This window comes from Pogona vitticeps, chromosome 1 (assembly GCF_051106095.1).
Source record: "Pogona vitticeps strain Pit_001003342236 chromosome 1, PviZW2.1, whole genome shotgun sequence".
Taxonomy (NCBI): Eukaryota; Metazoa; Chordata; class Lepidosauria; order Squamata; family Agamidae; genus Pogona; species Pogona vitticeps.
In genome coordinates, this window is record NC_135783.1 from 53,126,766 (window position 1) to 53,139,375 (window position 12,610).

General features: G+C 41.4%; 1 protein-coding gene across 3 annotated transcripts in view; it reads left to right on the forward strand.

The window, feature by feature from the left end:
• The first annotated feature begins 4,684 nt into the window (after positions 1–4,684).
• Positions 4,685–12,610, forward strand: part of SMYD3 (SET and MYND domain containing 3) — a 506,262-nt gene continuing 498,336 nt past the window's right edge. For 2 of the 3 annotated variants that reach the window (XM_020787921.3, XM_072992853.2), the window contains exon 1: positions 4,685–5,339. In XM_020787921.3, coding sequence (XP_020643580.3) covers positions 5,191–5,339 — 149 coding nt within the window. In that variant the 5' untranslated portion in view covers positions 4,685–5,190. Of the gene's footprint in view, positions 5,340–6,048; positions 6,139–12,610 lie in introns of those variants that run through there. The other variant, XM_072992847.2, reaches the window with a different exon arrangement.

Sequence of the window (12,610 nt, forward strand, 5' to 3'; positions counted from 1 at the left end):
TGAAAGAAAGAAAGAAAGAAAGAAAGAAAGAAAGAAAGCAAGCAAGCAAGCAAGCAAGCAAGCAAGCTTTCTGGAACACGAAGGTTTTGACCTGGCGCCGAAATGTCATCAGTGTCGGCGCCAGATGAATCTCAGTCGGGAGGGCATTCCATAGTCTGGGGGCAGCTGCCAAAAAGGCCCTGTGTCTACAAGCCGTCCCTCTTACCTCCTTGAGGGACGGCTTTTCAAAAGGGCCCCCTGGCTAGATCTTAACTGCCGGTTAGCTTCATATGGAAGGAGGCGGTCCTTCAGGTATCCAGGGCCCAAGCCATTTAGGGCTTTATATGTCAAAACAAGCTCTTTGATTTGGGCCAGGGCAGCAACCGGTAGCCAATTTAATTTAAACAGAATCAGTTTGATGTGTTCCCTAGCGGCCCCACCACTCACCAGCCGCGCAGCTCAATTCTGGAGCAGTTGCAGTCGCTGGACCGTCTTCAAAGGCAGCCCTATGTAGAGCACATTGCTGTGATCTATACGAGATGCTGCCAGTGCATGTGTAACTGTCATGAGACTCCGCTCGTCCAGGTAGGGCTGTAGCTGGTATAATTTCTGGAGCTGAAGGAAGGCACCCCTGGCCACCGAGTCCACCTGGGCTTCCAGAGTTAGACTGGGGTCCAGGAGCACCCCAAGGCTGCAGACTCTGTCCCTTAGGGATAGTGCAACCCCATTCAGAGCAGGCAAATGTCCCTCCAGCCTGTCCGGTGAAGCACCCACTAACAGCACTTCCATCTTGTCTGGATTGAGTTTCAATTTATTAACCCTCATCCAGTCCATTATCAAGTCCAGACACAAGTTCAGCACAGAAGCCACCTCACCTGGATTGGTGAAAAACGAGAGGTAGAGCTGAGTGTGGTCAGCATATTGCTGACTCCTGAGCCCAAACCTCCTGATGACATCTCCCAGTGGTTCCATGTAGATGTTAAAACACCATGGGAGACAGTATCAAATGCCATAGGACAGAGCAACTGTCCCCCAGCACCACCCTCTGGACACGGTCAGCCAGGAAGGAGCGGAACCACCATGAAGTGGTACCCCCCAACTCCCAACCCAGTCAGCCTATCCAAAAGGACACCATGGTCGATGGTGTTGAAAGCCGCTGAGAGGTCCAGGAGTATCAACAGGGTCACACTCGACCTGTCTCTCTCCTGGCAAAGGTCATTGTACAGGGCGACCAAGAGCCTCGTGGTGCAGTGGTTAAAACGCTGTACTGCAGCTAAAACTGTGCTCACGACCTGGGGTTCAAATCCCAGGTAGCCGGCTCAAGGTTGACTCAGCCTTCCATCCTTCCGAGGTCGGTAAAATGAGTACCCAGCTTGCTGGAGGGGGCAATGTGTAGCCTGTATAATGAAATTGTAAACCGCCCGGAGAGTGCTTGTAGCACTATGGGGCAGTATATAAGTCCAAAAATAAATAAAAATAAAATAAAGGCAGTCTCCATACCAAAACCCTGCCTGAAACCCATTTGAAATGGATCCAGAAAATCCGTTCCATCCAGCAGCGCCTGGAGTTGCCCGGCCACAACCCACTCCAACACTTTGCCTAAATAAGGGAAGTTCGCCACTGGTTGGTAGTTAGCTACCAGCCTTAGGTCCAGGTTAGGCTTTTTTTTAGGAGTGGCTGAATTACCACCTCTTTCAAGGCTATACAATATAAACAAACTGGCTCTAACAGGGTTTTAGACTAACAACAAAAACATTTCTACATGTTCATAGAATGCACCTGTTGGTTACTCGCCACAACCGTGTAATTTATGAATTACCATGTTTAGCTATGAAATATAAACTAGATCTAGTTTTATATTGTTTATTAATTTATTTATTTATTCCATTTATACCCCGCCTATCTGGTCATATTGACCACTCTAGGCGGTCAATATGTTTTCATAGTTTCTATATTATATAAAAATATATTTTTTAAAAATCCTGTATTTATTTTCATTTTTAGTAGTTTTATACTGTTGTTCCACAGACGTTACCAAGGGCAAAAGACAAAAATGGGCAGTAAAAACTCTGCTAAAGCATTAAGACAAAGTTACAGCAGGGAAAACAGAAGCAATCTGAGAAATGATGTTGTAGTGCCACCCATCTGTTATATGATAGGCAGGCTAGTCTTTCCAGGTGTTCCCATAAATTCTTAGAAACAAATGTAATTACTACATTTGCAAAATGTTGTTGTGATGTGCCATATGAGAAACAGGCCTTTGGAGGAGAAAGAAACCTCTACATTCTGAGAAGGGATGACTTTGCCCCATAAAAAATGCCTTTTTATGCAAACAAGGCAGGAGGGTTGCAGGTTACTTGGCTGTTATAAAAGGGGTTTGCAACTCAAAAAAGGTTAGAAACCACTGATCTACACACAGGGTGTTTCTGTAGTTTATAATAATCTAAAACAATAAAACACAGATGTTGACATTGTTTCAGAGTAAAGTTATCAAACATTAATGTGAAAAAAAGACTTTTTGAAAAAATGTTTTTAGTGTAACCTATCCTTTTAAGGTAGCTGTTCCAACACCACGAGGATTTTGGCTACAGAATAGGTATAGTGATCAGAATCACACACAGTGTTCCAGCATGAAGACATCATTGTTTCATTTGTTTTAATTCCTTTTGTAATGCTCCCAAACTTGACATTTGCTTTTTTCATAGTAAGTTCATGCTGATATATCCCTCAAAACTGCAGACTGATGATTCTAAACTTCTAGTTACTAGAAGTAGAATTGTTATCTTTTCTATCTCAATATATTTCTCAACACAACACAAGCTCTCTTCTTTTCTTAGCATAAGTCTGAATATGCTTTATTTTCCAAGGAGAAAGTGCATTGTTCTAACCCCTCTGATGTCGGAGTGAATCCTCAAGTTAACTCTGCTGCTTTTTGCTTTGCTAATAGATCGTTTCATCATCGTCGTTTAGTTGTGTCTGACTCTTCGTGACCCCATGGACCAGAGCACACCAGGCCCTCCTATCTTCCACTGCCTCCCGTAGTTGTGTCAAATTCATGTTGGTTGCTTCGATGACACTGTCCAACCATCTCATCCTCTGTCATCCCCTTCTCCTCTTGCCGTCACACTTTCCTAACATCAAGGTCTTTTCCAAGGAGACTTCTCTTCACATGAGATGCCCAAAGTATTGGAGCCTCAGCTTCAGGATCTGTCCTTCCAGTGAGCACTCAGGGTTGATTTCCTTTAGAATTGAAAGCTTTGTTCTCCTTGCAGTCCAGGGGAGTCTCAAGAGCCTCTTCCAGCACCACAATTCAAAGGCATCAATTATTTGGCGGTCTGCTTTCTTTATGGTCCAGCTCTCACTTCCATACATCACAACAGGAAAAACCATAGCTTTGACTATTCAGACTTTTGTTGGCAAGGTGATGTCTCTGCTTTTTAAGACGCTGTCAAGGTTTGTCATCGCTTTCCTCCCAAGAAGCAGCCGTCTTTTAATTTCGTGGCTGCTGTCTCCATCTGCAGTGATCATGGAACCCAAGAAAGTAAAACCTGTCACTGCCTCCATGTCTTCCCCTTCGATTTCCCAGGAGGTGATGGGACCAGTGGCCATGATCTTAGTTTTTTTGATGTTGAGTTTCAGACTGTTTTTTGCACTCTCCTCTTTCACCCTCATTACAAGGTTCTTTAATTCCTCCTCACTTTCTGCCATCAGAGTGGTATCTTCTGCATATCGGAGGTTGTTGATATTTCTTCTGGAAATCTTAATTCTGGCTTGGGATTCCTGCAGTCTAGCCTTCCGCATGATGTATTCTGCATATAAGTTGAATAAGCAGCCTTGTCGTACTCCTTTCCCAATTTTGAACCAATCAGTTGTTCCATATCCAGTTCTAACTGTTGCTTCCTTTCCCACATAGAGATTTCTCAGGAGATAGATAAGGTGGTGAGGCACTCCCATTTCTTTAAGGACTTGATATAGTTTGCTGTGGTCCACACAGTCAAAGGGTTTTGCATAGTCAATGAAGCAGAAGTAGATATTTTTCTGGAGCTCTCTGGCTTTCTCCATAATCCAGTGCATGTTAGCAATTTGGTCTCTAGTTCCTCTTGCTAATAGATAGCTCTAACCAACTCTGCCCTTCAACATATTGGCCGCATCGATCAACCTGTGCTTCCTGCCCCTCCCCAATGAACTTCTCATCATTTTGGTCCTTGATACCTTGTGCAAGCCATACCAAATCTAAAAGCATAAGAGGACAAAGCAAACAGTATTGGCCCTTTCTTTCCTAAGTAAGCCTCCCCCCCCCCCATTGCATGCCTAGCAATGTACTGTACATCTAGGACAAGCTGGTCAGTGTTTGGCTGCTTTAGAGGAAAAACAAGGTGGCTCCTTTTCTTATTCTACCCACAATAGCTACTGAACTATGAGTTGAATGCCCCCTACACTTTAAATACGATAGAGCAATGGTCTCAAACTGGAGTCCCCTGATATTCTTGGACTGCAACTCCCAGAAATCCTGGCCAGCACAGCAAGTGGTGAAGACTTATAGGAACTGCAGTCCAAGAATATTTGGGGGCCCCAGTTTGAGAACCACTGAGATAGTTTACGATTGAACCTGTGCGTGGTGCGCTAGCTTAAGGGCTACAGCAGAGGAAGGCAACACGTGGTTTCCCAGATGTGGGACTACTAACGGCAAGGGGGCGTGGGAGGCCAGCCCAACATCTTGTTCCGCCCTCTTATCTAATATACTTTGCTGCCCTCTCCCGGCATCCGGTCCTGGGAAGAAAATGCCTCACGCTGCCTGTCCGCAGAATCCGCTGTGCAGCTGCTCAAAAAAGTGGATGGGGTTTCTCCTATTTAAATCTGACTCGCACTGGGCAGGTAGGTGGGAGACCTTCCAAACACGGCCCAGGCTCCATCTTTAAATGGATGACTATAAACAGAGGATATCTAACCACCTGTCACTGGAGCATATAAAATGTTCTTATAAAATAAAACCCCGTCGCTCGCGCTTTTTAACAGCCAATACACTGGCCAAACGAGTCATTTCCTTGAACAGGTAACGGGAGGGGGCGCCAAAGAGACCGGACGCCGCCCGTGCCCCTACTAAACATGGTTCCGACGGCTCAACACAGGGCGTCACGTGGGCTCAGAGGCGGGAAGGGTGGCTGGCTCTGGGTCTTCTCCGTTTAGTTTCTTTCGTCGGTGAAAGCGGCGATGGAGAAGTTTGCCAGCCCGGGCAAAGGCAACGGCCTGCGCCTCCTGAGGCCGGTGAAGCCGGGCGAGTTGCTCTACTGCGCGGAGCCTTTGGCCTACGTCGTCACCAAGAAGCGCCTCGGAGGCGTGTGCGAGCGCTGCCTGAGCAGGTATTGGCTGAGCCGCCCTTCCTTCCTTCCTCCCCCCCCCTCCTCACAGCTTCCCAGCAACGGCCACCTCGCCCGGGCATCACCGCGCACCGAAACTTGCTGCTCCGCGTGCTCGCTGTTTAAGCCCCGAAGCAAGGGCGGTTGTCTCGCTTTTGCAAGGGCCGAGGTCCCGCTTGCCAGGGCTGCGGAGCGTGGCCCTCCTGCGTTGCCGTCAGCCGCGGCGGGGATTTGTGGGTTGTTGTTTTTTTGGGGGAGTGTGGGTGTGGAGGTAGGATTTCCCCGGCTGAGTTCCTGCCACGCGCTACCAGTCATGGCTCTGTACAGGCGCGGGAGACAGGCTGGGCTATTTGGGCAGCCGCAGATGTCGGCCTGTGAGGAGGGATGATGAGGATGATGGTGGTTTCCTGGATGCCTTTTTTCCTTAAAAAAATCGAAGAAAATCTAGCCTGACGGAAAGATCAGACCAAGCACATAAGTGTAGCACGTTGAGTCAGTCTAGTTTGGCCAATATTGGAGCCTTGCTGGGCAGAAATCTGATAAAAATGTGTTAAATAAATACTTTATTGACACTGACTGGTAGCTGCACTTCAGATATTATTTATTTATTTATTTATTTATTTATTTAAAACATATCCTACCTTTCTCCTCCACAGGAGCATCTTACAATATTAAACAATTTAAAAAGTGGAAGTGGAAGGAAAACAAACAGTACAACTTCCCAACACCTGGGCAGCTAGTCAATGGGAAAAGTGCCAGAAGAAGTCTTCATGCAGAGTGCAAGAAGAAAAAAGGTTTTGAGGTGCAGAAATAGGATACAGAGGAGAATGACTTTTGGTTGTATCTCCTCTTGTAGCCAACCATGCGACCCTGAATTGCTCTTATTTTGGAGGGCAGGATGTTTTACTCTGGTCACTTGATCCTGTTCCCCATTTTGATCATTTCATCATTCAAATAGGTTCAGTAGTCACCCCCCACCCCTGCTTCTTCACATCAGAATAAATCCTCTATTCACTGCTCTTCTGCTCCCCACAGAGCCTAGCTGTTAGTAATGCTTTTCAAAAATTTAGGATAGGTTTGATCTTTTCCCGCCCCACTATGCAACCATTTAGTAGGCTGTTTAGAAAGTAAGACAGTTGGGACTAATGCTTCATTCAGTCCATTCATATCTGCCCTCACTAACTGAAGATTTCCAGGGTATGTTGAAAATCTCAGAACAAAAATATATGGAAAGCGTTGGCAGTAAAGTTTATTTATTTATTGGATTTCTATCCTGCCCATCTAGACCAAAGGTTACTCTGGGAGGTAGTTGACCATATCTTTATAAAAAATAAACCTGAAAAGGTATAATTACTAAATTTAAAGATTTCCTAACTCTTCACTTAATCTGATAGAGATAATATTCTTAAAGGCTTACACTTCTGTTGTGCTTTTGTACACTTTTTTGTGCCTTTTTAGTTGGCCTGTACTGTAATTTGTGATGGATACTTTGTGTCTTTCAATAAATCTCCAGTAGATGGCAGTACATTAACACTGAAAAAGGTAATTCCTTGGCTTTTTAAAAGGCTTCTTTTAAACATGAAATGTGACCTGATTTTGTAATTTTAGTAGTACCAATAATCACACAGTGCTATGGTCAAGAAAATGCTGACAAAGATTACAGGATTGTTTTTCCATAAGAGGGACTAGTTTTTGGACATAAAGCCATCTCAGCCATTATGATGAACCAATTGAGACATATACTGAGTACTTAGTGGAAGTGTTAAGTTTGGGTTTTAGTAATAGAAAAAATTACAAGAAAGGGCTGACTAATTTGAAAATACATTTTTTATTTTGTAAAAGATGAACAGGCTGCCTTTAAGGATAAATGTCTTCTCAAGGAAATTTCCACAATACAATAATAATAACAATGAATTTAAAGTATCAGTAAGAGAAGGCATATTTTGTGCCTTGCAGGACTAAAAAACCGCAAGACCAATGGTTTTTTCGATTGCTATGGTGCCTCGCAAGACGGCTTCTATGCCCATGCTTCGCAAGACAATTCCCCCCCCCCCGAGACCGATGCTTCGGAAGACGAAAAAATTCATTCGTCTTGTGAGGTTCCCATTGCAACGCATTCCTATGGGAAGCTGCTTTTCGCAAGACAGCGCTATTCGCGGAACAAATTACATTCATCTTGCGAGGCACCATTGTATATTGAAAACATTCAACAGTTTAAAAAGATACTTTAAATTGGATTTGGAAGCAAATTAGCAAGCACTGCAATGGGTGCAGTATGTTGTTGGAATGGGTCATTGAGTTGTTTACAACGATGAATTAATGACCCTCAAAAAGTTTTTTAATTTAACAACTTTGCTCAGATCTTGCAAACGAATGACTTTCTTTATTGAGTCAATCTCAGCCTAGATCTTCCTCTTTTCGTGTTGCCTTCCACTTTTTGTAGCATTATAGCCTTTCTAATGGGTCTTATACTGTTTCGAAATGTCCAAAATACTATACCTTCAGAACACTGCCTAAGAGCCCGAAAAACCCACAACAACCGTACTATACCTTCAGTTTAAGGTATTTTAGGTTCTAGTGAGATTCGGACATGATATGATTAAATCCACTTATTTGTCTTCTTAGTGGTCCATCATATCCATAAAGCTCTCCGACGCTGTTTCAAATGAATCAATATTGTTCTGTCAGCTTTCTTCATTGCCCAGTTATCACATCTATACAAGTACAGTAATTGGGAATACCATAGAATGGATTATTGTTCTTGTTTTCGGCAGCACATCCTTATACTTAAGGATTTTCTCTAGTTCCTTCATAGCTTTCCTTCCAAATCTGGACCTTCTGATTTCTTGGGTGCAGTCTCCATTTTGATTGATGATTGAACCAATGAATAGACAGTCTTTAACAATGTTAATTTCTTCCCTGCTAATGTGATCGGTAATCATTAGCTGAAATCCTGTAAGTTATGTAGCATTTTTCAAAAATTAAACAGTTACTGAAATCCTGTTGCTCAACATACTAAGTTGCACCTAGAACAGGCCAACTGAATCAACAGCAATTTGGTGAATTGATTCCTTTGTAATTTCCATTGATTCAACGAGCCTGCTCTAGTTGTGACTTACTATGCTGAACAACAGGATTTCAGCCATTTCCTGTTACTGTTTTGAGGCACCCACATCTGTCTTGTAATCCCTTTCATTGTTAGGAATCTGTGGGGGCCATGGGAAGGGAGAAGGAAATATTTAATTACGGAAAATCGCTGCTGCGAGGGTTACTTGACGAGTGGTGGCAATTTCCAGACTTCCTCCAATGGCAGAATCATAGAATAATTGAGTTGAAAGGGTCCTGTGTAAGGCCATCGAGTCCAACTCCCTGCTCAGTGCAGGAATAATCCAAATCAAAGCAGGCCTGACAGGTGGTTGTCCAGTGTTCTCTTGAATTAGTTCAGCGTTGGAGCATTCACCTGTCGCGACTGCCACCTCCTCCTACGTCACCACAAGAGATGACAGATCACGATCCTTCACACACACACACACTACTTCGCTGCCACCAACCACACATAAACCTGACACTTCAGACTTAGTATGGATTTCAAAATAAAAATGATGATTTATTGAATACAAAAATAAAATGGAAATCACTGAGTAAAAGAATCACTTGTCACACTATATTTCTCAGACCTTAACCCTGCACAGTTCTTTGTTACTTAACACTCAATTAATCAATTACCTAACCTATATCTAACCCTGTCTACAGATCTTCTTTTAAGCCCTCTCTCACTCTCCCACTCTCTAATTCTCTAATTAACTCTCCCCTCTTTGCACTCCCCCCTTATATACAAAAACTCCACCCCTTTAAGACCCACCTCCTGCCCTGCCATAGGCTAGGAAACTCCAGCCTTAGCCAAGACAGGCAGGTGACGTCATGGCACACGTCACATCACCACCTCCTAAAGTTTGATTGTTGTACTGCTTTAACAGTTAATAAGTTTTTACTGATAGCCTAAGTCTGGCATCCTGTAGGTGCCTGATGGTGAAAGAGATTACACAGGAGCCAAGATTGCCTCGGGACAGAACTAGGAAATATTTAATTTCTGAAAAATTGTCTTTTGCTGTGTAATTTACATGACCAGGATTTCTCAGTGAATAGGATCTGTCCTTGCACTTATGTATTTTGCATTTACCCTGTCTTGTTTTGGGGTTGGTCACTGGGAGATAAACATGGGCTTAATTTGCAGATATGATAGCAGATGTATATATCTTCGTGGGAAAGGAAAATAGGTTATTTGTAGACATTAAGCATTCTCATCAACATCTTGTTTGACTGACCTGTTGTGCCCTTCTGAGTAGTTAGTTTTCCTACCCAAAATAGTTCTGTATTGTCTGGATAATGACTTAATTTATTCATATTCGCACTCAGAAGCAGACAAAATATAAGCTGGTAGCTGGTGGCTTTTTCTTATCTGTTTGACTGGGGGGGGGAGTGTTTGGTAATCTGCTCCAATTCCCCTTTAAATGGTCCACTGGTACTATAACAGTTACTGGGATTTTAGTGGAATATATATTATATTTTAAGTTTTCCAAGCATTTAGCATACAGTACTTTGTCAGACAATCTCACAACATAGTTATAAGGAAGAACAGAATTATTATTCTGTATTACAGGTGGCATGGGGGGAAGGGTTGACAAAGGAAGAATTGGGGCCTTTTCCATAACCATGTAAGGAATTAATGGCTGAGGTGAGATAATGTTCTGCATCAGAGTTTTGGGCATTACACCAGTCTAATTCACAAAAAGATAAAGTGTTTGTTCCCTAAGCTGCTTTTACCTATTGAGTAATGATGGGTTTTGAATTTTAAAAAGTTTAAAAGCTTTACTAGTGATATGTAAAACTATATTAACAATATTGCTATTTTGGAACAAAATCTTTTCAGAATAAAGATGAGTCTAAAAGCCTGAAAACATCAACTGAGTTTGCTGTTTTCATATGTAAAATAAAAATTCAGATCTTCTTATAAATATTAATATGTGCCAAAGGAAAATTCTCGGTATGTAAAGGGGCAAACGAGGAAACTATAGCAACATAACAGGCATCTCATTCTCAGTGTTCATTTCTGTGTTAAAGATAAATGATTACTTTCTCAAATTTATAATGACAATGAATCCTATGAGGAAGAAATAAGTATTAAAATATGGATAATAATTTGTGTAATATGCAACTGCAAATTAGTTTTTTATTTGGGGAGCTTAAGGGCATATTTTGTGCATATTCTAAATATTTATATTACTTTTTTATTACTGAGTCTCAAAAATAATTTATAGAATATCCCCTTCTATTTTAAAGAAGTGAGTTTGTTGTTTTTTGTTCAGTTGTTTATTCTTTAGATCAGTGGTTCCCAACCTTGGATTCCCAGATGTTCTTGGACTAAAACTTCTCAAAGCCTGAAGGATTTATGGGAGTTGTAATCCTAGATTTTCTGGGAACGTATATTCCAAAGGTTCATAAGACAAGATAATACACACACACACAAATTGCAATGAAGTAATTTTGCATTTTAATTTGGTTTTTGATAAGCAATCATAGATTAATTAAACTATCTGATTAATTTGTGGAGTTTTAAGGGAACACCTTTTAATGGTTTTATTGTGATCTGCTACTGTAACAAGGAATAGAATTCCAGTAATTCAAGATTTATAACAGTGCCTAATGTCTTGTCATCTGTATTAGCACTTTTCATTATCTTTCATTTTTAATAATAATGTTTAAGAATTTGTATAATTTCTTTATTTTTCATAACAATTCAGTGAAAGGTCCGTCACCTAAATGTAGCCAAAGTTTTCATGGTAAACAGAGTTCTTAAAAACATGGACCCCAATTTATAATCTTAATCTTATTCTGAGTCATTCTTCTGTTGAGAATTAATTTTGTTCTTGTTTTTATCATATATTCAGTTTTATCTTGTCCTTGCCTTCAAAGCCCAACATTACTCAGAGCCTCTATACATGTCAGATGGAATATCTTTATGCTTTGTACTGATTTATAATCTACCTGCTGTATAAATTTTCTTTACAGCAGTTTCCTGGGAAGATGGCTAAATGAAGAAATTTTCTTATTGGTCCAAGTATAACAGCTTGTTGTTGCTGTAGATTTCACAAGAAATAAGAACTGTTTCTGGTCACTTTCCTCTTGGTTATGTGTTATAAATACACATATAGATCTCAAATATTTGAAGCCTCAGACTGATAGATAGCCCAAAGCATGCTATATTAGCTCCATTCTGTAGAACAAGGTTACCTCTAGCTTTTAAGATTGGTCATTTTATATGCTGTGAGCCTTGGATCAATGTAGTCTGTTATAGTAAAATGTCATTTTCCCCACCTGTATAGCATTACATAATTTTTTTCATTAAATTCAATAAATCATAGTTCCTTTTCATTTTTCAAGTTACATTTTTCATCATTTCTGGCACAACTATACTATATTTTATATAAAATATGAAACTTAGTATACATGGTAAGACAGGTAGAGAAAGAAAGCCAAAAATACTAGATGCATGATGTTATTGCATAAACAATCAGTGTCCACGATGGAGGTTTCCCTCTGGAAATGACAAAATCAGAAGAAATTGTGTGGTTCTAATAGTGAGGCAATATACAGCTCATGTAGTTAGGGACTATAATGCAAAGTCTGACCAAATAATACCAGTCAGATTTCTTGGAAAAAATAAAGCAAAAAGAAAGGGTGCTGCTTATATACTGCCCCATAGTACTTAAAGCAGTCTCTGGGCAGTTTATAGTTTAATTATGCAGACTGCACAATGCCCTCCCAGTGAAAACTTAGCAGCCTAACTACCATTCATGTCTGTGCTCCAACTAGAGATGTTGAAGAAGGAGAAATTGAAAACTTTTATGCAAGTTTCCAGGAGGAAGCTGATCACACACAAAGCAGGATGTGTTGATAATCATAGGTAGCTAGAATCCAGTACCTGTATTAGGGGGTAAAGCTGAATCACTGGAGAATTTGGATGGAGAGTCTTTCCTGTCCATATTTTGCTGCTAGTGCCACCACCATGGTGGCCTTTGCCAGTCTTTCCTTTCTCCTTGCCTTGCCACCAGGTTTTTTTGGAGTAGCACCAGATCCCCAAATAGGAAACCCTAATCAAAAGAATCTCAAAATGGTGGGGACTTTGGGGTTTATAGTAGAACCCCCATATCTGCTGGTGATTGGTTCCTAGCCCCACCACAGATACTGAAAACTGTGGATAACAGCAAACTAGA